This window comes from Heliangelus exortis, chromosome 8, assembly GCF_036169615.1.
Source record: "Heliangelus exortis chromosome 8, bHelExo1.hap1, whole genome shotgun sequence".
NCBI classification, from domain to species: Eukaryota; Metazoa; Chordata; class Aves; order Apodiformes; family Trochilidae; genus Heliangelus; species Heliangelus exortis.
Window position 1 is genome coordinate 19,373,169 of NC_092429.1, and position 27,002 is coordinate 19,400,170.

The 27,002-nt window shown below is 37.8% G+C and overlaps 1 protein-coding gene and 1 long non-coding RNA gene across 2 annotated transcripts; both read right to left on the bottom strand.

Moving 5' to 3' along the window:
* Nucleotides 1-451: 451 nt before the first annotated feature.
* LOC139799205 (uncharacterized) lies at nucleotides 452-10,219 on the bottom strand. The gene is made up of 3 exons (XR_011727143.1): nucleotides 10,090-10,219; nucleotides 5,389-7,469; nucleotides 452-5,327 (listed from the first exon to the last, which is right to left on the bottom strand). It is a non-coding gene; the product is annotated as an uncharacterized lncRNA (long non-coding RNA).
* Nucleotides 10,220-15,945: 5,726 nt separating this feature from the next.
* VCAM1 (vascular cell adhesion molecule 1) lies at nucleotides 15,946-24,188 on the bottom strand. Its single transcript, XM_071750935.1, has 7 exons — nucleotides 23,636-24,188; nucleotides 22,653-22,931; nucleotides 21,610-21,927; nucleotides 20,776-21,048; nucleotides 20,063-20,329; nucleotides 19,357-19,623; nucleotides 15,946-16,884 (listed from the first exon to the last, which is right to left on the bottom strand). Exons 1-7 carry the CDS (start codon nucleotides 23,697-23,699, stop codon nucleotides 16,724-16,726), a joined length of 1,629 nt encoding a protein of 542 aa, XP_071607036.1. The 5' UTR covers nucleotides 23,700-24,188; the 3' UTR covers nucleotides 15,946-16,723.
* Between the last annotated feature and the right edge of the window lie 2,814 nt (nucleotides 24,189-27,002).

Sequence of the window (27,002 nt, forward strand, 5' to 3'; positions counted from 1 at the left end):
ATATTTTTCTCTCCTTCCATTCCAAAATTTAAAAGTCTCTGGTCTCAAAAACCTTTGAAGCCCTTAATTCTATTTTTTTCTCTGTTGAAGAGGAACAATTTCAAAACAACCCAAAAAAAATCAGTCAAAGCTGTTCTTGGTAGAGGGCTATGAAAAGATCAATGCAGTTCACTGATGAAAAGATTCAAACGTGCTGATTATCTTCACCTTATTAATTACAACGGGAACAAAAATTTCAAACTTGATGGACTATTGCAGCAAAATTCTAAAAGCAACTAGCTGATTTAGAAGTTTACATCTTTAAATAGGACAGGTGAAGTAAAGAATACTTAAATACCCGTGGAAGTCTTGTTTCCAGAAATGGCAACTTGTTCTCCCACTGAAGTTTCCATTTGTTGCAATGTGCTCAGCTCCTTGGAAGCCAAGGACATATACAAGTTTTCTTCCCTTCTTTTATTTTTTTTTTTTTTAAATCAGTTGTAAGCCCTGCACAGCTGAAGGCAGGTTTGATCAGTAATAATGAAATAGAATATTTAGAATGGTTATATAGTAAAAAAAGTAATATAAAATTACAAAATAAAACCAAATACCATCTATATTGACCCCTCACACTTGTATAAGGGAATTACGGTATCTGAATCAATGGTAACCCATGTCAGAGAGAAAAGGTCAGTGTGATGTTGAACTAACTTACTTTTACCATATTTTGGTCAGTCAGCACAAATAATTTTGAAACTGTGCTTTTAGATAGATTTGTTTGCTTCCGTCTTAGAAGATGGTGACCTCCAGGACCACAGGATTTATGTCCTCTGACTGCAAGCCAGACTCCTGTATCCTGTTTATTATTTAATGCGTGCTCTGTAAAATAAGCACAATCCAAATGCCTTGCCACTCAAACTTGAGTCAAGTCAAAGTCCCTGTTGAAAGAGAATGTAGGAATATGTTTCATCCAATGATTGTTTAATGATCATGAAACAGAACTACTGAACACCCCAGCCACTCAGGTTATTATGCAGGAGGAGAGAAGATGATGTACTCAATACCAAATTGGATAGCTAGTGATTGCTGTAATTTGGAGGGAAAAGTGTTTAAATCCTTTCTGGGAGAGGAAGAAGTTAAACTTGTAGCTGTTACTTCCTGTATGATGCTTCAACTCACACATTCTGAAAACAAGGAAGCCACCTCTTGTACTGATTGTTGAATGACTGCTCCCATCTTTCTGATGAAAAGGTTGCTGGATCCTCATACTACAAGATCACAAATCAACAGAAAGATGTCCCTCCAGGAGAAACTGGGTCTCAAATATACCCACATACTACATAGGTCTCAGCAGCAATCATAAGGAATTTGGATAGTTCTGTATTTCACTTCTCACAGGCTGCACAGTGAGCCTGGGGGTCAAACTCAGGCTCCCACTGTCCAGGAATTTACATCTCAGAGCCAGCCTAACTGTTCAGACAGCCAATCTAACTCTTCTTCCTTAAAACTGCATCTCCCACCATGTGAATGCATGAAATTTGAGTTTCCAGTAGATCACAGCCAGGTTGTTTCCAGGAGCCACTACTCACCAAAACACATCAGTCATAAAGGAAAGATAAACAAGGCCAATATTCAGCAGAAGAAAATTGCACTATTTCCTTATGATCTCATGACATATTACGAAATCTCTGATACTCAGCAGATTTAAATTACAGTCTTACCCTATTGAACTAAGCCTTCTTTCTCATTCTCTCTCCCTAGTTACCATTCACTTTCTTTGTACCACTGACCCTGGCATGTGAATCTATGAAGAAGTGAGCAATCCAATGCCCATTTTCTGCACTGCAGCCTATCAGCATCTCCAGTTTGTCAACACATTTGCAGTAGTAACAAGAACGTATGACAAATAGGATCAAATTAAACAAACAAACAAAAAAATGTTAGTCTTCTTTACTTCTTGTAGATTTTTTAGCTTCCTTTTCTGTGTCTATATTTATTATCTACACTCTTCCTGGTTAATTTCTTTCATCCTTTATGTGTGTTTTCTCACCATAAATTTCTCCCTCCTAATTTATGCTTACTTCCCTTCTCTCTCTCCTCTCACATTCACATCTACTTACAGAAGTATTACTGTGTCACATGATTGTTAAACTACAGAATTAGAAGCAGTCTGACTCCAGCTAGCCTTGGTCCTTGCAAAACCATTTTACTTCCTGCAAACTACAACTGGAAATGCAGAAAGCACTCTCTGCAAGCCCCTCCTATGGTTTAACTGGACAGAGGTTCAATTCCTGTGAATGCAGCCTCTGCCTGCAGAAGACAGCTACAGTAAATGGTGGTTCATGGTATTCATGGAAGTAAAATAGAATATGGAATTCACCTTATTTCTGCCTGAACAGAGGAAATATCCTCTCTCAGAGTTTGGTGGGGGTTTTGGCATCAAAACATTTGTTCATTAAACCATATGAAACTGAAGCAAACTAAGCTCACATATATCATGCTGTAGCAGTGCTTGAGTTTATGCCTCAGCTCCTGGAGCCAGCTATGCCCACAAAACCTAGAGGAGTAGGGCTTTCACGTGAACCTGGCTACTCCCATGCCTGAGTCACTTATCCTGGAGAGCCCTTGGCTCAACCAACTGAGATAAAGTAAGATTTAATGGGTAGGCAGCATGGATTATCTGGGGGTTCTTGCTCAAGCACACCAAAAAATAAAGACTAGATGAACAAATAGTCAAATAACATTCTAGCAAAAACAGATCCCCATTGTATATGTGGAGACTTTGAAGGCTTGCAGCTACCTCCCCGTAGTAGTAACAGCTATTGGCTGGCAGAAAACAGACGTGTCTGAAAGAATAATATTTTTTCTTTTAGTTCTCCTTGCTTAGGTGACAGAGCATTGTTCAGAGTATGCCTAAGAACACATCCAAACTGTTGGGAAGCTCTGATGGAATTTTCACAAAATGACTTGCATGAGATTCCCAAGATTTCCCAATTTCATCCAGGAAAAGAACAAAGACTATTTTTTCTCACATTAATGTGAGACTGACCTTCAATTCAAGCAAGATATGCAAAATCCACAAGAAGACCCGAAGCAAAACAGATTAAAGATAAACTTGATCAAATTTTAGAAGTCTTTTCCAAAGCATTTTACTCCTACATGTTTTATCTGTTGTGTACTCAAACTACCATCATATAAGGAAGAGCACTCCTCTGCCCCCAGCATCTTTATCCTAGTAGTTACAGTGATTTACATGAATTAAACTGCACTTTATCCCTGTAAGATTTAACAGTGTAACAAGTCAAGATACAGGACAGACAGACTCATGAAATCAATTGCTAAAAGGTATATTAGAAAAAAATGAATCAAAATGTAGGTCTCAGGATCCCTGGTTCTCAGGTCCCAGCTGTACTGCCTGATTGTGCTTACTGTTTTGTAAAGACTGACATTCATAACTTTTTTGAAGATTTCTGCACATCACTGATGGTAACAGTATTTTAAATTTATCTACTATAGGTCTAAAAACTACTTTATATTTTCATGCTACCAGATCTTTAAAAAGTCCAAAAGTTCCTCACATACTGTTCTAATGTAGCTCACTTTTCTTCTAACAAAATCTAGCACCCAGTTTGTGTGCTGTACCAAAGCTGTTCCACTGCAGCACTAACACTCCCAAGCATACTGAACATGTTTAGTGCCTCTTTACAAAGAAGAATGCAGCATCAAAACAGGATGAATAATTTATAAACAATTTTCATTTATGAGTCCTGGAAGGGGGAGTGTCTCAGCTCAGGATCTAGTGCAATTTTGTGATCATTTGTAGAATTTTACACCCAAAATATAGAGGGAAACCTCTGCAGGGAAATCGTTGCATCTGCAAAGCTTCTCAGTTGACCTAGATTGCTGTGCCCCATGACTCCTGGCACTTTCGTGGCCATCCTTCCACTGCCTCAAAGCTGATACCCTGTCTCCTCTCAGTTCTGCAATTACAACTCCACACCTCTGTCCTCACACAGCTATGCCCTATGGCACAGGGCTGGGTCAGGACCTACTGAAACCTCAACGAAGTGCACTGACTTTACTTATAAATTTAAAAAGCATTGTGTTTTGTTAATACATGAATTTCTGGCTCATACCGTTACTTTATGTGATCATCATGGTAATTTCTGAAGACAAATAAATGGATTTTAGCCTCTGGGATGACTTACCTCTGGTGCAAAAAGATGAGGGAGCAACTTAGTTACTTCTTTGTTGATGCTGTTTCAACTCAACCATTCAGAAAGGACACAAATTAGTTAACAAGCTAAATTAAAAGTCCATCAAATTCAATTGCAGCTATTTGTAATATTGAAAATTATGTCTTCTAGCATTCAAAAAAAAACCCCAAAACAAACAAACAAAAAAACCTCCATTGTAACCACCAGCTTCTACTTAAACAGGTGTGGATTTTAGTACTTAAGACAGTAAAACCTACTGTGGCACAATTTTTACTATGGCATGCAGATAGAGACATTATTTTCCCCTTTAATCCTAGAAAGAAACAGTAGCAGTGTTGGGGGTGGTGACAAACACCCAAATTTAGGTCAGGGGATTAAATAACTGGGAGGATGGCTGTCAGCTCACACTACAGTTATGCTTCTCTAAAAAGGCACAGCTGTTGGTTGACACAAATTTTGGTGCTACACAGATATCTTTTTAAACCAACTGAAATTAGATTATCAGGAAAAAATATTTCCTAAGTGATTTCTTTATAAGAAGACAGTAGGAAGACAAAACAAAAGTGATTTGGAAATTTATCTTCTTGACTCATGGATTTTGACACAAAGTTTTGGGAGGCTTTGAGGGATTTTTTGTTGTTGAGCATGTGGGTGATAATACAAGACGACAGGAACATGTTCTTAACTAACCTGCTGTTTCAAAACATTGCTGGGAAGCTGCTGACATACCACTAAGTATCACTGGTATGGCAAAACGGCTGAAAGTAACTCTCAAGAGAGCACATTCATCTCCAGCTTTAGATCTGCTCACCAGGTTCCTTAGGGAAAGCACCTGGCTTCAGACTGAAGGCTTCCTCCAGGGGCAGTGAACACTGAAGCATCGTGATGCAGCTCACAGCCTGGGGCTTCTCCTGTGGGTCCTCGATCTGGACATTCCATACAGTGAGACCCATGGTTAATGACACCTCTGAGATGAAAGATACTGAAGAGATGTTACCTCAGTGACATAGGCAAGCACATACTGAAGCCTATGACTACAGCCGAGATGTGGCTGATGTGGTCATAAAAGAGGTAACCCAGAACAGATGTACAAGTGAGACCTTTAAACAAGGAGAGAAGCATTTTCTGTTCCTAATACTAATGAGAAGTGAAAACTTCTCTTTTACTCAATGCATATTCATTAAAAACATACTAATACTAATGAGAAGTGAAAACTTCTCTTTTACTCAATGCATATTCATTAAAAACATATGACCTTCCTCTACACCAGAAGTTCTTATAACTCTTCATAGAGAGCAAATCTGTACATTAATTGGCTTCTGGTTGCTACATGCCATTTGCAGTAATCTGAAAAAGAAAGGTGCAAAGCACTGCAGGGCTATGGCAGAAGACATGATCAGTACATCATCATATCTTCCTTTCTAAGGGCTGAATGTGTAAGCTCCAACAAGTCTCATTTATTTCTACAGTATAGGTTTCTGCATTTGAAAAAAATGTCAAGACAACCTTAAACTCTTCCTGGGAATAAAGATTCACTTTAAAACACTTTCCAATCGAGGATACTCTATAGGAAGTCCTAAATGTGGTTATCAAATTCACTTCAAAATGGAAAATACTTTTCAGACAACATACCTGGAAAATCCAGGTCAGGCTTTATAAATATCAGAGACTTCCAGAGAGAAGCTGACTGCCTCTGACTCCCTACAGGGAATTTTTGCTGTATGATGTGCCAAACAATGACCATTTAGATGAAGTTATTAAATCCACTGTGAGATTAGTGTGTTTGTTACTAAGTAGGCAATTAACAATCACTGTTCTATATTCAGTAAAAGTCTCTATTGTGTGTGCATCTATAGTTAAAGAGAAGTCATCTATCAGGAGAAAGTGGTTTCACAAGCACTTTCAAATGATGAAAGTGTAGGAGAGATGGCTCTGTCATCATGCTGATGATTACCACCACCAGCTTGATTTCACTGTCCCAAATATGAGTAAAACCCTACAGCAATTTGGATTCAGGACATAATTGAGTAAAAAATGGACCCAACAAAAAAAAAAAAAAAGGGGAGAGGGGTAGGGGGTGGGCAGGTGAGTGAGAAATTAGCTATTAGTAAGGAGCAGGAGCAGACTCTCCTTCTGGCCTACCATAGGCAATCAAGATTAGAAATTACTAAAGATCTTTTGGAATCTGTCAGACTTTGTTGGCTTCAGACAGCAATATCCCAAAATATTAGGATTTACAAGAATGTGATGCAGAATAATAAAAAAACCCATCAGAATTCCTTTAATATAACTAGATGGTAGAGCTTCATTTGGAATAGAAAATGCTAGATTGATCATTGTCTATTAGATGTGTATTTAACAATAGAAGTTTTGGAGAAAATGACAGTAAGTATTGACATGAGAAAAGCATTTTTCAATATAAACACTTACGAGTGATATTTTTGGTGATCCTTTTTTTCTTCATTTAGAAAAGATACAACTAAACCAGGATTGCACACATCAATGATTAATACAAAAATGTGAAGTGACAAAATTATAGGCTTTCTGCATCATAATGCAAAAACAAGGGGACAAAGAGAAGTATTTTAAATCAATCCCAGGAAATACTTTCTACAATGTTCTAAATAAACTTTGCAACTCCTTTCAACAGGAAGCAATTTTGAAAAACGTCATGGACTGACTGGACATACAGATACTGCCACTGATTTGCAAGAGAGACCAAGTATCATGCCTACAGACTTACACTCAAGCAATCTGAATCAGATATCAAAAAAAGCTCAATACTGTAGAAGCAGCTATTTCTAAATCTGTCTTTGGGGGCATTTCTTACATCCTTCTGTGAAACTTCAGTTGGTGCTTCTTGCTAAAGACCGGTGCAGTGAACTGTTTGAATATTTTTAATTTGATCTTCTATAGGAATTACATTGCTCTTTACAAAACAAGCAATGGAAACCTCTGTCACGAGCAGTTACAGAAAAATTTACATGAGGATGACTGCAGGAGATGTCCAAGTCCAGTATCCCACTTAAAAAAAGGCAAATATTCCAGTTAGCTGATTAGGTTGATCAGGATCTTTTCTTCAGGACTGAGGTTTCTGCAGCTGAGGAACCTGTTTTGAGTGCTGAATGACTATCACAGTGAATTTGTTGCTCACATACAATTCCCTTGTCATGTCTTTTGACCATGTTGCCTTGTGTTTTTATTGTACACACCCAAGAAGAGACAGGCTCCAAGTTCTCTCTGACCACTGATAAGTGGATGGACATCAGAACACTGCAATCAATCCAGAAAGACACTTTGCTCTTCTAAGATGTGTTTCATATCTGTCAATAGTGTTTAGGCATATCTCCAGATTATAAACTTCAACTTGCAAAATAGATTAAATGGTATGGGTCTACATGAGCCATGACATTTCTTTCACTTTGGCTTTTAAGCATTACGTCAATATTTTTTCAAAAAAAATCTACCTACTCTTTTAATTCAATCTAATTATGTCCTTTTCAAAGTTAGGAAACTATATTATCAGGAATTACAGTGATCAAGTATCTTATATGAAATTTAAGGTACTTCTTTGTACAGCTTGTGTATGGTCTGCAATCTAAGGGTGACCTAGAAAGTTACACTGAACTACATTCCTTAATCAGATGGCAGACTTCTGTCTTTTTCCATACAAAAACCCAGGAGCCTGAGTACAGCTCTTCTAAGACACTCAAAACCCCATGCTTTCAACATGTCTGTGTGTGACAGTTCTACTGCAGGAAAGATACAACTAAAAAGAGGTATTCATCTTTTAAGTACAGGCAGGGATGTTAATCTTGTGGTTCAGAACTGACAGCTTTTCTTTTCAAGTGTCATAGACTTGAGCTCTGATTACACACTCTTCACAAGCTCTAACAAAACAGGCTCTTGCTTCATCTGTGCTTCATGCTTGTTGGTCTATTGTTTCACGTATTCATTTTGATAAATCACACAAAATGCTACCTTGAAATAAAGTTTTTGTCATTAACATTGGAAACAATACCTATGTAAACAATCTTTTATAAAATTCCAAAATGTTCTAGCAATTCAGTAAGGTCCCAAATATTTCTGTCATCTCACCTGTTTTATTGCTGCTATCCCATATTTTATTATTACTCTTATTTTGCAGTTTAAGACATTTAACCATGTATCAGCCATTCTTCTTTAACACTCTCTGGTCAAGACTTCTACATAACAAAAGCATTAGACACAGAATCTGAATAACCCCCACCAAATCTTTTCCCAGGCCTGTTGTGAAATACATTGTGAAGCCTTTAATTTTTTTTTTGTTTGTTTTTTTTGCAACATGCAAGAAAAAGTGCAGTGGCCAGTCCTGCCCCAGGCAGCCCTGAACCTGACTGTCACAGCTGTTCCCCACTTCAATTTGTACTCCACAAAAGGAGCAGGGGAGCACAGTGTAACAGAAATGAAGGCAAATGATCCCTTTGCAAGAAACCCGAGGGGACTCTCCTTCAGCCCTTCAGTAAGTCAAAAAACCCCAAATCTTCCCCTGCCTCAAAACTGTTCTCATTTGCCTTGATTTCAGTTCCTCAAAAGAGTCTCACAAAAGAGCAATGTTCTAAATTACTGTACATCTTCTGGACAAGAAATCTTTAAACTTTGCTAGGTGAAAAGCAATTTTGTGAACTGGCATGACATTGTAACCACCCCAAAAAGTGACCAAGCTAGGGATTTAAAGATAAGCATTCATTTAATTGCAGTAAATGCATTTGATTGCAGTAAAATAACCTCAGTTTCCACTTCAAAGGAATACAGCACAAAAACACTGTTTTCGTTTTTTTAAAATCTATTAACATTCTACTCTGTTTCAAATATAAACTCTTAAAAAAATACAGCTACACTACTAGTACAACTACCCCTCTCAAAAATAAAAAACCCCAGGTTTTCTTCCAATCTTAATTCTATCAAAAACACTTGATGTAATCTTTGAAGTAATTATGCAATCTTCTTGAATTTGTTTTAGAAAATAATAATTTTAATGTTAAATACCTAAGTGGGAGTCCTTCGAATGTGAAGGTAATAGATTACTCACTTGTAATATATTAAATACAGTAGTTGGCAATACTGGTGGTGTGCAGAATTACTCCTTAATGGATTTTGCACATTCAGCCATCCAGCTAACATTTGTGGGATCACTGCCAAATCCCTCCCTCCTGCTGCTGACAACTTGTGACAATGCTGTGCAGAGTTCTTCACACTACAGTATCTTGGGTCTCAGACATTATCCAGAAATCTAGATAGCTCAGTGTTGAAAGATGGCTCAAAACTTTCACCTCTTTAGTCCATTTTGAAAAGGACACAAACCAAAGGAGCAGAAAACAAGTCTCAAAAGCTCTCAGACATACCATCACAAGATACTGAACTTAGCAAAGCAGTTCTTAATTGCTTGCAAAAAAGCAAGCTGTGCATACTATGAATTTACAGAATTTCAAGTGACAAATCAAACAAAACAAATCCATTGCAAGCTACTAAAGGCAGCAAAGCAAAATGTGACTCAGGAAATTCCTAAACTTCAAAACTACTCGAGGCTAGGCATACATTTGGAGAATATATTACAATACTTGTTGCTTTTACAGCATTATTTACTAATGGTTAAAAGACTTCATCTGACCCAATGTTGTCATTCTTATGCTCCATAGTATAGTGAACCTCACTTCTCTTCCAGTGAGTCTTTCAACAAATATTTTGTTATCTCCTTACCTGGGTCTGGCTCCACCATTATGCACATCCACTCATAAAAGACTGCAGAAACCTCGTAGGAGAGTCAGCATTCCTCTCACCCAGTATTTACCTTCACTTCCCTACTCAATCAACTCCAAAGCTAAACAGGTGCCTTGATCTTGTAGCTACTCACCTGTCTCTTGTCTCTGCAACAGAGGGCTTTGCCACCAAAACCACAACAGCTCTTATGATGTGAATTTTCATATCCAAAGAAGTGCAATATTGGAAGTTTCTACAGCACTTTCTATTCAATTACCAGTGATCTAGATACAGGAAAGAAAAAGGAATAATCATACATGCAGACTACTGGTAAAGTGTGCTCTTCAACTGCTCGCTACTACCAATACTTGCTCTAAAACCAGGGAACAAGACAAAGAAAAATTAAATTCTGTCAAAAAGTCTATAGATATAATAACCAGGATATTTCACTGTATTTATATATTGACAACAGAATTTTCAGCCTATGATTTTACTTCTAGATATGGAAATATATTCTCCTGTATCCTATATGTTTCTTTAGCTGCTTCTACAGATCCACCAGTTTTTTGGCTGGTGGACAAAGCAAGCAGAGCACTATTCTGCCGTGTTCTTGCTTCTTACTTCAACTCAGACAGCTTGGGAAGAGCAGTTTATGCCAGTGTAAAGAACCAATACAAACAAAATCTTGTTTTTTGCTCTATCCCTGCTCTGTTATCAGCACCAAGGCAGTTGTGACTATGAACTAGAACAAAAGATTCTACAACAATGTGGTGCTGGGACTGCATTTTGTTTGTAAGAAGGAATTTTTCTTTCCTTTTTCTCAGAGCTTATCTACAAGCACAAAATTACGTTCTGAAAATGATTATTTCTGTGTGCTTTTCAGATAAGGGTGCCTGAATGAATTATTCAACAGTGAAAAATCATGCTGTCTTGCCTCACTCTATTGTTAAGGTGCTTGGTTATATATGGAGGGACAAAAATGTTCCTGAACTTCAGTTGAACAGGGAACCAATAGAAACAGTAGCTGGTGCATTTCCAGTGTAAATTATAAAACTGCAGTCATTTAAAAACTATTTTACATATATTTCTGGTGTTGAAACAAGCAAATGAATGTACCATTTGTGGTGAGACTTTGTTGCTTAAGCCCATTAGCTGGAAGTCATACAATGCCAGTAAATACACCAACTCCACTTTCTGAAAATTCTCTGCATTTTAGAAGGAGTGCTAAAGGATCCATTGCTGTCTTTTTTCCATGCACACTAAGTGCATCAGAATGTAAGAAGCTAGTTTTTTGACTAGATTTGAGTAGCCAAAGCAAAGAGGCTCAACTGGTATCAGTGCCTCAAAGTTACATCACTGCTAAAACTGGTAGTCTCCATCACTGTAGATCTCTGAGCCCTTAATAAATACGTAAGAAAACCATAAAATGTGTCTGAAATAGGTGGGAGTGTTCAAGACTCCAGTTTCGTCATATGCTCTTTCCTGGTTCAGTTAACACATACAGGCATAGTTTTCTCTATTGCAATGAAAATAATAAAAATAATAAAAAGGCATTCTTGTTCTTCTTCAAGTGACATGAGTTCATGAGACTCTCAGGCACTCTGTCATTTATGTTTATAAAATTAGAATTTTCCTTTTTAACAAATAGGTCTTCTGCTAGTCCTGACATGAATCTTAGGAATTAAATATCTAACCTTCTTTGCACTGCAAAAAAGCAAAAGGTTCCCTTGTAAGGGTAAATGTTCAACCTGTCAAATAATTGTTTGCCATGTTTCATTCACAACAAACCTTAAACATAAGAGAATCACCAAGAGGAACCAAGAACACAGGAAGAATGGGCAACTCCACACCCCTGTATGTCAGACACAGATTTGGTTATTCTGTGTACTTCAACAGCAGAAGGACTTGACAGGTGGGAAGTGCAGAAGGACAGACAGGAAACTCCCTGCTTTGGTACCTGATGGCTACCCAGGTACCTGCAACAATGCATTTTAACTTCTAACAGCAAAGCACCTGGAGTCATAGAATCATAGAATCATAGAGAAGTTTGTGTTGAAAGGGACCTTTAGAGGTCACCTACTACAATAATTTCCATATTCCTTTAGCGTAGCTTGTATGACTTTGATAGCAGAATATGTAGCATGTGGATCTCAAAAAAATCATGAGGATTAAAGGCTGTTGAGCAGCACAACAGATAATAGAACAAGAGAGATGGTTTCCCTGACCTAACAGCTTCTCTCATTTCTTATTTTAAATGTGAAGTGCCCCCTGGGTGTAGAGTAGTGTAAAAAAATTTTCAGTTTTTGATTGGTAAGCTGAGTGGTCTGGTTAAAATTCAGATGGAAAAGCTAATAAAGGGATTAACGGATAGAAAACATAATTAATGCCAGTCAGTATGGGTTTATGGGATACAGGCAATATCAGACAAATTAGATTTAAGGTATTTGGACTCATGAGACATATGACTTCATATTACATGTCTTTTTGTTTCAAAAAAAGTAGTAAGAACAGCTCTGAGGGAATGTATCCCATGACAGACTGAGAAACTGTAAGGGGAGTAAAGAATTGCCTTAATTTCTTATTCCCTTTAGTTGTTCTCTGACAATAAATAAATAAATAAATAATGAAAAAGCAAATGCAAAAACCCCTCTTTGTAGAAGCAGAGCTGCACAGTTAAACAAAGAAGCAAAATCACCTCTGGTACTGGCAGAAACAGCACCGGAGGACCATACACAGATTTTTGCCACACAATAAAGGTTATCTTGAAGTGCTGGATGGGTTTTAGAAAAGACCTCAAGGACCATTTACCATTTTAAAATGTCTTATACAGAAATTTTACAATAGTTCCATTTGTTTAGTTTATCAAAGAAATGAAACTGCTTCATTAAAGTATGCAACAAATTTTGGGAGAGCAAAGCATGAAAGGTCAGACAAATTGTACCATGAAGTAGTCCATGAATACACAACAGAAAAGCACATCTAATTGCCAAGGAACAATACTCTCCAGTTATGAGCAATTTCCAGTTAAAATCAAAATCCTTATTAGGGTCACCCTCTGCTCAGAGAAATTACCTGGTCCAGCACAGCAGCAAGATGATGAAGCTGAATGGCCTTCCACAGCCAGAGACACCAGATCATCGTTTGGCCTTAAACAACATGACCAGGCTCGGCTAGTCCCTGAAGCCAGGGGGAGCCAGTCCCTACAAACACAGGGCCTCCAGCAGACATCAGTGCCTCTGTCACAGGATGTATTAACTGTTCCCTTCAGTATACCTACAAAATAGTTTGAAAGCACTCTTGGAGAAGCTTAAAAAAAGTGTATCGTCTTCATTTTAAGCTTTACACTTTTAAATGTATAATGCATTCTCAGTTAGCTGCAGGGAGCAAGGTTTTGCAGTTACTTTTTAAAATCCAGGCTCACTATAGCATTAGCACTGCCCCATAGTATTGCTGGGATAAACCCCTGCTCTGAGGACACAAGGGCAACTGGTGTTGCAGAGGCCCAGACAGGGGAGAATGCAGCTCTAAAACCTGTGAGGTGAATTTGTACAGAAAACCTGAGTGCCCCTGTCACAGACCTTTGCTCTACAGAACATGTTCTTGGCATAAGGGCAGGGACTCTTACCTAGACCTCCAGGCGTCTCCGACCCTCTCTGAAAGTGCTTGTTCACACATTTTTGCCAGGCAGGAAGCTCTGTACTCTGCTTGATGAAAAATAGCACAAGGAGAAATAACCATCCTTCTGTAATTTTCAATAAAAAGAGAAGTTATCTGGCTACAAGCTCTTAACTTCCGTAGGACAGGCTTCTGCTCAGCTCAGTAAGTGTCCTGGGAAACATCGAGAATCAGGCAAGGAAATCCCCTGGCAAGGTCCTTTTTTGTGACTCAGTTGAGAGGAAGCTTACTGCCCACACAAATGCAGCTTCCCCTACAGTAAGTAGTACAAGCTGTTTCTCTTCACTTAGTGTTTCTGTCTGAAAAAATTCCCCTGTTAAAATAACAGGCTAACTCCTATTGACTTAAATGACTCAGCAGAGATCCTGAAAGGGCAGACAAGCCATGTAGACACTAAGATCTGTATCTGTATCACAAAAACTGGCAAAAACAAAAGCAGAAAGGATACTGGGAACCCACGGAGGAATTTCCAGGAAACACTAAACAAGCACCAATGCACTGTTGCAAGATAACTCCTGTTTCTCTTCCACTCATCTTCGGTCTTTTTATTCCTTCTATGGGAATATGGGAGAAGAAAAAACAGCACAGAAACTTCTAAGCCCCTTTTTCAAGTAGCCCTAGTCCAAGACCACTCAGCAAGGGATAAGAAGGCAAGACATATTTTACTGGGTATCACCAGTTATCCAGCTACCCCAGTACGTCTTCAGCAGTGGGAGACACTATTTCAGCAGAGCATGCAAGCCTGGGACTTTCTGCAGTATTCTGAGGACTTGCTCAGCATCAGTGGCCATTGGATTAGGGATGTCAGACAGTATATTTCTGCCCATTCCATGTAGTATTTGTTTATGGGCCTTTAGCCCATGATTTTTTTCATTCTCCTGCTGACTCAATTCACACTGTTATCCTTCACAACCTTCTTCAGCAGCTTCCAATAGTTCCCCCTTCACTGTATAAAGAAGTACTTTCTGTTGGTTTTGTTAAACCTTTCTCCTTAGTTGGCATGCCCTGCACTTCTGACATTGCACGATGTAGCAACACCAATTCTGCATCTGTGGTTTGCCATCAACTGCCTTGTCAGAACAGAAAACCTCAGTCACAGCCCCTCCTTCTTCAGAAATCTTTCTGCATACCAGAAAGTCCCAAACATTTTCATTTTCATGTTTTCCATTCCTTTTTTTCTGTCTTTTCTAACTATCCTTCTTACAATAGAGTTAACTAGAGCTGTATCCAGCAGGTAAAATGTGTGTGCAGCAAAGTTTTGAACAGTGGAAAAATCATGCTTTCTGGTTTGTTCACAAGACAATACTGAGACAGGCCTGACATTATTCTGAGTAAATCTGCCTGGCACTGCCTCCAAGAAATTTATGTCATGGGCCTGTCAAAGCTCTCCTCCTCCTCTGTCTTCAATCTTTTCTTCACCCTCCTACTGCCTGCTCACATTCCTCCAAGCCAAGTCCACACTGATCTCCCATTTTTCTGCTACACCTCTGCCTTCCAAGCCTCCCTTTCCAACTGTAGATAAGCACAGGACCCTGCATGCAGATTTACTGTGCACAAAACATTACTGAGCATCCTATCCAAAAGATAAGAGAGATCTTCACCACTGCCACATCCCACAGCTAGCTACCAAGAGACATCTGCATTTATATTGCTGTTGGGGGAAGTTAACTTCGTATGATTTAAAGATTTTCTTTCCACGTACATCTGCTTGCCCTTGTGTGTTAATCCGGGGGAGCCAAGACCACCTTCTTGTGCCCAATACAGTGTCTCAGGACTGCTGAGACCAGAGGTATTTCAATATCTTAGCAACAGTGCCTGCACCTCCCACAACCTTGCCTTCAGTGCTAAACATCAACCAGATGAGTCAAAGCAGCACTGCTAGCCAGCGGAGGGATGTAAGAAAGAACACCATCAAACTCCATCTCTCCTTCCCCTTCATTTTTGCCTCTGCACAGAGAGCCCACTATTTTCATGGCCATTTTTCCAACACTGGAGATATCATGCAGTGAAAAGCAGTGTTGACCAGGGTGAAGCATGCAAGCACTGTCTGTCTATTAAAAAGAAAGCCATCAGGGGAATGGTTTAGTTTTTCAGTGAGCAGCTTGGGAAGAGCATTTTTTCATTCTCAACAACTCAATCACCATTGTTGGGGCTGCACAGGTATTCCCCCCCTCCTAGCCTAAGTCTTTAGTTTGCTGCTTGCCTTGCTTGTGCCTTTCCAGTTAGGGCTTCCCATGACACTCAGATCTGGTGTTGCTAAGGATAATAGTTTTCACTGGTTCCTTCCATAGGAACACACATTCTGATATAATCTTAAGGAAGAATCACTGGGGGATTTAGTCAAGAAATATATTGGTAGTTTTATTTTGCAGTGGAAATCCATAAAGCATATTTATTGACAGTTTATATTCTAAAGGAAGAGTCTGATTTGGCTCATCTTGAACTAACAGAATCCTGATCTGAGAACGACTAAACCCTACAAAAATACCTCAGCTGCTCTAAAACTAACAAGAATATGATCCTAGACAAATTCTGATAAATAAAATTTTTCAGAAGTGACCCTTGAGATCTTAAATTCATTTAAGTTAATTAGAAATGCATAGCCCAGTGATTGTGTAAGTTCATTGGAGGTACAGAGTTCATGACAATATGACTGAAAAGAGAACATCTTCCAAACATTATCACAAGCAGACAAATTATATTAAAAGCACTCACTCTGTAGAGTAATACAAAATAAAATATCATCTGATCAGCTCAAGTAATTCTGATTTATATATTTGAACTAACCATATTTCTCTGTACAGTTGCAGTAAAACTGCAATTTTAGAAACTGATATTCAGTTGAACATATTTTTAACACAAACTGTACACTATATACAAGCCTAGTTCTCCGAGGAACTCTGTTCAGTGTGCTTCAACACAGAAGTGATTTACCAATTTCTAGAATAGGACTCTAGCTTTCCCTTCAAATTAAATACTGAAACATGTATCAAAACTTGAAAAAAATAAGCCATTTGCTATGACATAGTGGTGTCCTGAAGTTACTTGTTTGCTACCGTATGTTATAGAAGAGTAGAATCAGTCACAACAACGAATAACATTGCTTAGACTTATTACACTTTCAGCCTGAGTGCTTTTACAAGACTGTAGGATCCATTTATCTTTGCTTTTCTTGACACGTAGATCAAAATTACAACTACAGGCACTGCTATTGCTGCTACACCAGAGAATGCAATAATCAATGGTATCATTTCATCAGGTTTTTCCAGTCTTCCTGAAAATGGAGACAAAGGGAGAAAAAAAGTCATGTAAAAGTTTGATTTGGATCAAAACAGATAGGTGAATATTACTATGAGAGCAATGCTCTTAATGACCTTCATTAGGAACAGTTATTTGTGTTTTCATGCACAAAGCACACTTCAAAATGTCCTCCTTATGTTTTTTTTTCTTTAGTAACTGCATGCTAATTCCTAGACACTGTCTTGAATTCTCTATGCAAGTTCAGTCTCATTTGCTATCACCTGCAATAAAGAATGCCATGGAGTTCGTGAAGAATGCAAAAGGAATATCATATATTTCACAAAGGAAACATCCAGGGACATTTCTACTTCCTGTAAACAATGCTTCAGGAGAAGACCATGATTATAAAGCCCAGTCTTAGATATCTTTCTCTGGATTAGTCCCACTGTTCATGCATCTTGACAGAAATGTGGCCAGGACCTACTTTTTTCTGGCCCCATCCTTACAGGTACCACACCAACTCAGGTAACAGAAACAATAGCATCCACAGAGAAAGGAGCTTAAGTACAGATTATTCCTATCAGCTGTTTTATTACTTGGCTGAGTTTTAGAGGGTTTTCTAGTTTAAAAGTATTGTTGTGCAAGGATCAGCCATGAACTAGTTGTGCTCACCTTGGCACAAAGCTATTTAGAAAGTATGAACAAAGTTTAAGGCAATAGTTCTGCTTTCCTACAACAAGTATCTCAATCACTTCAATGTTGATTCCAGATTCATTGAAGACATGAGGCAACTATCTGCCTGTATCATTTTTTATGACACTGTAGAGTATAAAGGTTCCATTAACTGATGGCAGAATAATTTCTTTCTCCTGATGGACTTTTTCAGGACCATTTGTGACAGTGTGTTACTGTATGTGCTACATGCAATACTACCATTTTCTCCTTCTTTAACATTTTCTGATGGATACACTAACATGGTAACACTTCTTGAGGAACTGAAAAGGAATGCAAGGAAAGATTTGGCAACAAACAGAAATAAAGAACTCAGGAGTTACCAGCAACAGTTTGTACAAACAAACTGCTAACTCAGTTAATAGATTCACTATAATATTTGAGCACATAACTTTAAATACCAGTCTGTCACTAGCTGTCCTTCACTCATTGTAGTCAACAGTAGCTGATAAAGAATAATTTATCAATTGATGGAGTATGTTGCATATTTTTTACACTTCGTGGAGCCTTTCCTTTTCTTATTTTAAATTCACTGTTAATTCATTTGAGTTCATGAAAGGACACAGACCAACAGACCCAGAGGTTGATGCCCTGTTTTAGCAGAAGAGAAATAAAGGGGCAAGGGAAGGAGTCCTAGAATAGTATTTTTTCCACTAGGTTCCACAATTTTATGTCCTGTTTTGAAGATGGAAGTGGAACAATGAAAAAAATTGAAACACCAATTATTTTGTGCATCTGCTGTTTTCAACAGAAGTTTTCACTAGCACTAAGATCCTCCCATGTATGACAAGAACTTTTGAAACTTGTCTTAGTTTCTTTAAAGTATTCATCATGGAATTTAAGTGAAGGAATGGCATTCTGTCTCTCTAAAAATACTCTATATCATAGCTATTTTAACTAACCTTTGATATGAAATACTAAATGCTGAGAATGCTCTCCCAATTCATTAATGTTATGCATTCCTATGATCCTGTGTCCTTTAGCTGAGCCCTGTCTATGGTATATTTGCTATCTACTGTTTCAAGGGTTGTGACTTCCATCAACTATTTTCTTTCATGGATTACTCTGAACAGATGTGGCATCTGCAGATGTGTAAAGGACAGTAACACTTTCTCCTCCTATAACTGCACTTGAAGGGAAAACTGAAAATGTATTTTTTGGTGCAGCTACAAAAATAGGAATAAGGAAGACAGATGAATTAGCAGCAGAACTGATCCCTAAGCAATACACTGTTGCCATGCAATAAACAGGGCTAAAGTAGAGAAGTCTTCTCACTACTGAAAATGAAACTACCATTGCATGTAGGTTGGAGGAATCAACATTTGGTATGGCTTAAATGCAGCTTGTAAGAGCAGGGCTGAGAGTCATAACTTAAAGGAGAGACGAAGGACTGTAACACAGTCCCTCCACAGAAAAGATTCAGCATGTACTTTGAACCTTTTCCATGCAGGGATCTGGATCCTCCACTGAGACCTGTTTGGAAGAAAATATTGGCAGTGCATGGGTTCTTTGCCTCATTGAATACATTTGCCAATTGAAAGGGGTGATGGAAGGTTGACTGACAGGAGAACTTTGCATGAGTTATCTGTACTAAGGCAGATTTCACCCTTTAGCTCTTCATCCTTGTTTAAAGCTTCCTAAATGACTTAAAGACATTAGGGCCATCTTTTGACTCTACTGAAATCAAAGATGGAAATTCTCCATCCTTCACAGAATGAGATCTGGACCTAACACATATAAAAAACAGTCTTGTGTTCTGTCTTGTTTTACTAACCTTGAACAACTAGTTTCACAGCTTTTTCTTCTTTACCAAAGTGGTTATAAGCTTCACATTCATAAAGCCCCAGATCTGCACTTTTTATGTTCTGTATAGTTAAGGTTGCACCTTGAAAAATTTTTACAGACTCTCCGGTGGCCTTCATTTTCTTCCAAGAGATCACTGGAACTGGATTTCCAGAACTAGTACATTTCATCATCACAGTTTCTCCTTCTTTAACAACAGTAGCAGGGATAGCTGAAATCGTTGTATTTTTCGGTCCATCTGAAAGGAAAAATTCTGTACTTAATCATAACTGGATGTTTTAAAGATGGATCCAACGTGTCCTACTGGATGCCAGGTTGTCCCCCTCCCAAATTTAATTATATTTCATTCTCAGAATACGCAGAGCGCAAAGTATCAGAGCTTCCATACAAACTCTTATAGCCTAAATGTTCTAACCAAGTACTTCTAAGAATATTAAGAAGGTAGACCAGTTTCTTGCTCATTCAGATACTGACTTAGGACTGTTATTACATTAAAGATTTCATGTCTTTGTTTTGCTCACCAGAACTGTTTTTTTCTTTGGGAAAGAGCAGAGGATTATGCCATTTTTTTGTTTGTTTTTTTACTCACAGGGTTTTGCTTAGTTTGATGAGTACATTTGTCACTGAAGTAGAGAATTAACTAATTTTAAATGATTGAGAAAACTACACATACTTACATTCCACATTAAGTGTTATTTCCTTTGTGCTTTTCCCAAACTTATTTTCTGCTACACATTCATAGACTCCTCCATTTAGGAATGTCACAGATGGAAGAAGGACAGTTCCTCCTTCACTGTAAGGCCCCATGTCTGCACTGTCAGATTTTCTCCTTAAAATAATATTGGAAGGAGGGTTACTCTCAGCAAAACATTGTATGGAAACATTTTCTCCTTCTTGAACTGTTGTAGAAGGTTCAATTGAGAGTTTTGCAATGTTTGGAGCACCTGCGTGACAAAAGAAAAGGCTGTTTTACTAATGCAAAAGTATTAAAGATGGAGAGGGTTTTAAGAAAGCAGGAATTACTCAAGGATCTGTTCAGTTTTGTTGTGCAAAATCCTTGTGAAATTCCTATGTATGTGAGCATTTCAAGGAACTAACAGTGTACCCCCTCACATTCTCAGATTTTTTTATCATTTTGAATGCTGAATGGCAGGAATTTTATAGAGGTGTGCATGTACAACAGAAGTGCAGAGAATTAGCTGAAAATTAAGCATACAAATGAAAAGCACATCCCATGAAGAGCAGCAGTAAATTGAAAACTAAATCTTGAATATGTAACAAAGAAGGGCCCATAATTTCCTAACTTTCAGTGTTTTGGCATCCTCCAATCCAACAAGCAGCTGCCTGTTGGGTACTGGATAATAAAAGCTAAATTCAAGCAGGCTTGTACCTTGTACAAATATATCCACAGATGCTTTCTCTGTTTTATTAGTTGCCAGATGAGTTACTTCACAGGTGTACTGTCCTGAATCAGTGAAATGGGCATGAGGAATAGAAAGGACATTGTTTTCTATCAGATGTTGAATGTTGTCACCAGCTGGGTGTTTTCTCCAGACTGTGTGTAGTGGTTGATTACTCTCAGTCACACAAGTGAGTTTTAAATGGTCTCCTTCCATCAGTGAGTTGCTTGGAGATACAGTAATGGTAGTATTTTGTGGACCAACTGGAAGAAAACAAAAGAGTGATAAGATCAGTAAGTTAATGAAGAATGACATACACATCTTTAACACTAGCTTCTTGAGAGGTATATTTCACACAATACCAGCCAACCAACCAAAAAAAAAAAAAAATTATATTCCAGTAAAACAGTGAAACAGCTTTTCCAGACTTGACAAAAGCTCACAGTGTTCACTCTCACATTTGACTCCCTGTTATTTAGGACTATAAACTTGGAACTGCCAAGCATATAATGGCAATTTTAAAAACAATTATTTATCTGCATCCTGTAATTTCTCTTCTTTACTTTCTGACTGAGCACTGGTGCCTAAGAGAGTGAGCAAGGAGTTATTAAAGCATTGCATAACTTCTGTCATGAACAACAGTGGGTATTTTAATGACTCAGTGACTGTTACTGATTACAGCAGAATTCAATTCATTTAGCTACAAAAATAACATAGATAAGAATTGCAGTTTATAAATTATTTATAGCACACTTTGTAGACCCATTCTATGAAGCTCAACATTAAACAGTACTTGGTGTAAAAGCCCCAGAATAAACACTTACAGTTTGCATTCAGTTTCTGAGAAATTACTCTTTCTTTGGGTTCAAAGTCCATGCCAGGAATTGGTAACTTGGCCACACAGGTAATCTCTTTCCCAATATCTTCAGCTGTGAGATTAAATGAATATGTCACAGTTTTGGACTCTGTATTTGTGCTGTCATCTTGAAAAAAGTTTTCCTCATGAAGAACATGTTCCTCTTTCTTTAGGAGTACTTCCAGGTAATGAGAAGGATACACATCAGGAATTTTACAGGTGACAGTGACTTGTTCTCCAGCAACTAAGGATGGGCTGATCTCAATGATAGGATCAGTGGGGAATGCTAAAAGAATAAAATTAATTTCTTTAGACTACCAGAGCCAAACTTTAGGTTCAACAAAAGAGCAAAATCCAGACACCAAACATATTCAACTTAGAGGCATTCAGAACATGATGTTACACCAATTATATTGACACATATCTTGCTATGAAGACACATAGGCCTTTTATATGCAGTTTGTACACTAAGACTGGATATATTTGTACAATTATTGAAATAAAAGCAGAAGCTATCTGATAAGATCCCACAAGCCACGTAGGCAGTGATACTGTTGCCTAAATTTAGACATTCAGAGTAATCCATATATTGGTGGTGTCCAACTTTCTGTGCTGGTAGGCTTAGACATCTAAAATATTCCCTTGCAAACTGCAAAGACTTTGATTAGGTACTCTGCAATTCCACATTTCCCAGGTATAGCTGTCTTGACCACATTGGTTGTGGTTTTTTTCCAGGTCTAAAAATGTTTTGGGAAGACTGTGTTTTGGCTTTCAAGTAGTACCAAGAACAAGAACACATATGACCAGCATATATTACTTTCAGTGCAGAAAGGTAAGCAAAAAGAGGCTGAGAAAGAGTCCTGAACAGACAGGAAAAGAATATTTATGTTGAACTATTGTAGATTCATTATCCTAGCATTGTCAGTTAGCTATCAACCATGATATCTAAACCCAGATATTTATTTTTTAAGAAGGTGTAGTAGCTAAAGAGAATTTTACATTATTACTTACAGTAAAGTTCAACTTTGATACTCTTCTCTTTTTTCTCTTTCTCACCACAGAAGACAGTACACAGATAATCATGAGAATTCACAATGCTAACTGGATTCATAGTCAAGGTAGAGTATGTCCTATGGTTGTTCACTGTTCCTCCAAGGGGATTGTCCATCTGGGTTCTCCAGGAAAATCTTGGTGATACACACCCAGTAGTATTGCATGTGAGTATGAGTGTTTCTCCAATTTGTGCAACAACCCTGTTAGCAGGTATAATCTCCATCTCAAAAGCTTTAACTAGAATAGGAAGAACATACAAAAACTCAGCAGCATTCTCAATATTTATTTTCTGCTTTCTTCTTATTTCTACTGTGTCACGAAGTCATTACTTTGCAAGTTTAATTTACACCTGTTTGGAGGTTAAACTAATGCAATGGTTTGCATCTCTAAAACACCTTGTAAATATTGCTACCTCTGTGAAACATAATACAGGCTCAGATGACTCTAAAAGACAGTTTTCATGTATAAAGTGGCATAAACCAAATGCTGTAAGTGAAAATAAATGCATCAGTAAAATATATTTTTTTCTGTCGGGTGGATCTGGTCCTAAAAATTTACAACATTTTGGGGGGAGGAGTGGTAAGTAAGATAACAAGGACAACTGCAGGATCGGTTTCAACAGGACATTTAGAACCAATTATCACTGATGTTGTCAGGGAAAATCAAACATGCAGTGATACATTGAAGTTGTCTCCTAGACTGTCTTTTAGGAAACTCACTAAGAAAATGACTGTGCCATTGCAGAGCACAGAAAAGATCAAAGTAAATGTCAAAAAAAGCTTCCTGACATTTTGACTTAACTATTTGATTAATAGTTGCATTCACTGAAATAAAAAAGCAGCTAGAACAAAGAGAAATAAAGATCAAACAGTAAATTGTAGGAGAGTTTACACTTAACAAAATTAACAAATAAAGCAAACAACAGCCCCCCTGCAACTTACCAGTCATCAACACACACAGAATTATTAGCACAGCTTGGCTTGCTCTTCCCATCTGTTTTAACATTTGTAATTGCTGTCACAGGGTAAAAAATGTAAACTCAAAAGCCTTGCTATTTTCTGTAAAGCAGAAGCACAGTGAGATCCTGCTGCTCTTCTGAAGCGAGCCAGCTTATCTGAAGCGAGCCAGCTTGCTGTTTATAAGGCTCTCCTCGAGTGGGAAATCCCCGGCCCCGGAGTCCCAGAGCAGGGAGGAAGAGGAGGAGGAAGAGCTCGAAGAGCTCCCGGGCGGGCAGTGCCGGGCAGTGCCGGGTGCCCGGCGCCCTCTGCTGCCTCCGGTCCCAGGGGCGCGGGGCCCTGGGAGGCGGCTCCGGCTGCGTAACCCAGACAAGATCTGACCTGGTAAAACGCAGTCAGGTAACAGAAGCCTGGAGATCTAACTTAATCACCTTGAATCAGGCTCGTCGCGTTTGGAAAAACTGAACGAATTAATTTCTCCAATTCCACTTTAAAAATTACTGTAAAATGTCCCTCTTCCCTGACAATACTGATACTCGTTACGTTACTGGTAATGCCTCTCCGATCCCTTACATCCTGCTTATGAATAATGGAAATCTAGCAGCTGATAATACAAGTCTAAGATAATTTTTAGAGTTTGTTTCTGGTGGTTATTACAAATCCAATTTGGAATATTCCAGAGGTCAAAAATTACTGGCTAATATGGACACAATGTTACAAAAAAATTAAAATTACATTTTCTGTGTTTCATTTTCAATTGGGAAATACCAGGAATGCAAGGAATGGAGAAAGGTTTCCAAATGTTAGTTGTGTCTTTATTCAGCTACTTGAGCAGTTCATGTTGATCAATTAGGAATAAGTAAATAAAAGCAGAAAAAAATTAAGACCAAAACATGCATGTTTTAAAAATATCTCTGGCAAATCATTTGGTATGTAATAGTCTGGTCATTTGATGCCTATGCAATATTGTGACAGTATATTTTCTATGCAGCACAGATTCACATATCTAGTAAATGAGTAATAACTTGAAAAAGAAAGGCTAAAGTAATGCTGTAACAGCTAAAGAAATTTAATTGCTGAAAAGCTGGCACCACAACCTAATATTTTTTGAGTTAAAGCAGATTTTACAATTATTAGCCTAATGCTAGCTCCAGAACACCATGTTTAGCTGAGTAATATCAGAGGATATAAGGTTTCTGCTGGACTACAGGCAGTGTTTCTTCTTCAGGAACCTTTTTCTGCTAGTTTTCTGCTAGTTCCCTGACTACAGCTGCCCCTACATTTGCACTGTCAACAAAGAATAGCTGGACAGTATAAGGTGCTACAGAAACACCAAAGCACATTGTAATGAATTCATTTATGACTCTATCAAAGACCTTACACTAGGTTAAAAAAGAATCATCATCCACTTTTTTCATATGCTGATTATAAGTTCATAAACATAAAATGATTGCGGGAAGATAAAATTGTGATCTCAGGCAGAAAGTATGTCCTAATTAATAATTACAAAAATATTCAGAAAAGTGGAAACACTAAACAAGTCAACCCAAGAATAACCCAGAATATAATTAAACAGGGAAATCTGAAGCACTTAGCAATGCCTAACCAAAAGTCACTAAAGCTGAGATTCACTAAACAGCCACAGTGTCTCCTATATTATTTTATAATAGTAATCTTTTCTTTTGTTTTGTTTCTACTAGAGGAGGAGGAAAATAAAACCAAAACTAAACAAAATCTCATAACTCAGGAAATGCAGGCGTAGTGTTATGGAAATACTGTTATCAAATCCAGAAACTAAAAATGTATCGGGAGAAAGTAACATCTACAGAAATGTGATTTTACGACAAAGAAAATGGGTTTGTTGAAGAAAACTTTACTCTCTTTGTTAAGGTGCAAATAAATACTTTTAAATCACAGGCAGAGTTGCAAAAAATGAAACTTCTGCTTTGAATGATTAAATAGTTACAGGCTAAGCTGAAGGAGAAAAGGCAAAATTTCCCCATTTCTGGGATGTCTATTTCTAGGTACAAAAAAACCATAAACAAAGGAGGTCATATCCTCATGCTGGAAAAATTGTAACCAAGTCCTTCATCAGATAACATGAAATAGGAAATAACTGGTCTCAGTAAATTAAATTAGCTGCCACTGAATTTACTGCAGTTGGATCCCTACCACAGGGACTAATATGCTGAATGAATACAAGTTTAACTCATTAGTACAGATAAGAGCAGGATCAGCCTACAAATATTATTAAATGAAGTATAGACCTGCCAAAAAATTTAAGAATTTATTAGAACTTTCTCTTTACCCAACTTCACATGTGATCTTCTGTGTATTTTAACAAGAATATGTACTTCACAGTTGCTCCTACTATCCTCAGCATCAATCTGCAAACAGGAAAATGTGTATCAAGTTTGCTTATTTTCAGAACTGGCTGTTCTGTCTGAAAACAAATAGAAATCAGCTGAAAAGTTTTAGTAGTTGACTTCAAGAGTTCAGATAATCTAATTTTTTATTCCAATAGCACAGAAGAAGACACTAGAGATAAAAAATAGAGGCTGCATCTAAATTCATAGCGAGATCAAGTATTATAGGATCTACTGGAAGAAATTCTGAAGCATGCAGAGCATAATGATGTAATGGAATGTAACAAGTGTTACAAAAACAAGTGTTTTGCTGAAGGCAAAAGACTAAAAGAATTAAGCACTCATTTGTAAATATGTTTTCCAATACATCTGGTAATCAAAAGAGACTTTTGTCAGGCTTGATGCATAAACAAAGATAAAACAATGATTTGTCTCAGAAGGGAGTTTGGAAATACTGTGCACATCATTTTTGGCCTGGCACCAGAAAACACAAATGTCCTGCAGGAAACTGAAACTTGATTCAGACTTCTCAGAAATGTATGAAGAGAAACATTTCAGTCCTGTGCTAAGCAGTTGCTTTAACTCATACTCCTATAACCCTGCTAAATACCTATATGATGAACGTGAATTCATTTCCTCTAGATGAAAGAGATCACAAGTTCTTGATACTTTGGTCAATTATTTGAACAAATTGCATGTTAGGCAACATGTTAGTTATCCAATCATTCTAATTCACTTCCTGCCTTTTTAATGTACTGCACTGTCTCATGGAAGCTATTAGAGGACAGTTGAAAAGCAAAACCTCACACAGAATTGCATCTCTTAAAACCTTCACCACTGGTTTTATGATTTATGGACAAGGACCTAGGGGAAGAGGGATAATCCTTCTCTTTTGAAAAAATGTAGAAGAAAACTCATGTAATTCAACATTTCGTTTCCTGTGTCAGCAGTAAAATACCTCATGGGATTTTATCACAATGTCTGCA

What these genes read in the sequence shown, in the direction of transcription:
- VCAM1 (XM_071750935.1), bottom strand. Translation starts at nt 23,699, where the DNA reads ATGTTAAAACAGATGGGAAGAGCAAGCCAAGCTGTGCTAATAATTCTG. An exon ending in TCTGTGTGTGTTGATGACTG is followed by an intron (nt 22,932 to 23,635) that starts GTAAGTTGCAGG and finishes TTCCTATTCTAG; the next exon opens with TTAAAGCTTTTGAGATGGAG. An exon ending in TGTGAAACTAGTTGTTCAAG is followed by an intron (nt 16,885 to 19,356) that starts GTTAGTAAAACA and finishes CTCCATTTTCAG; the next exon opens with GAAGACTGGAAAAACCTGAT.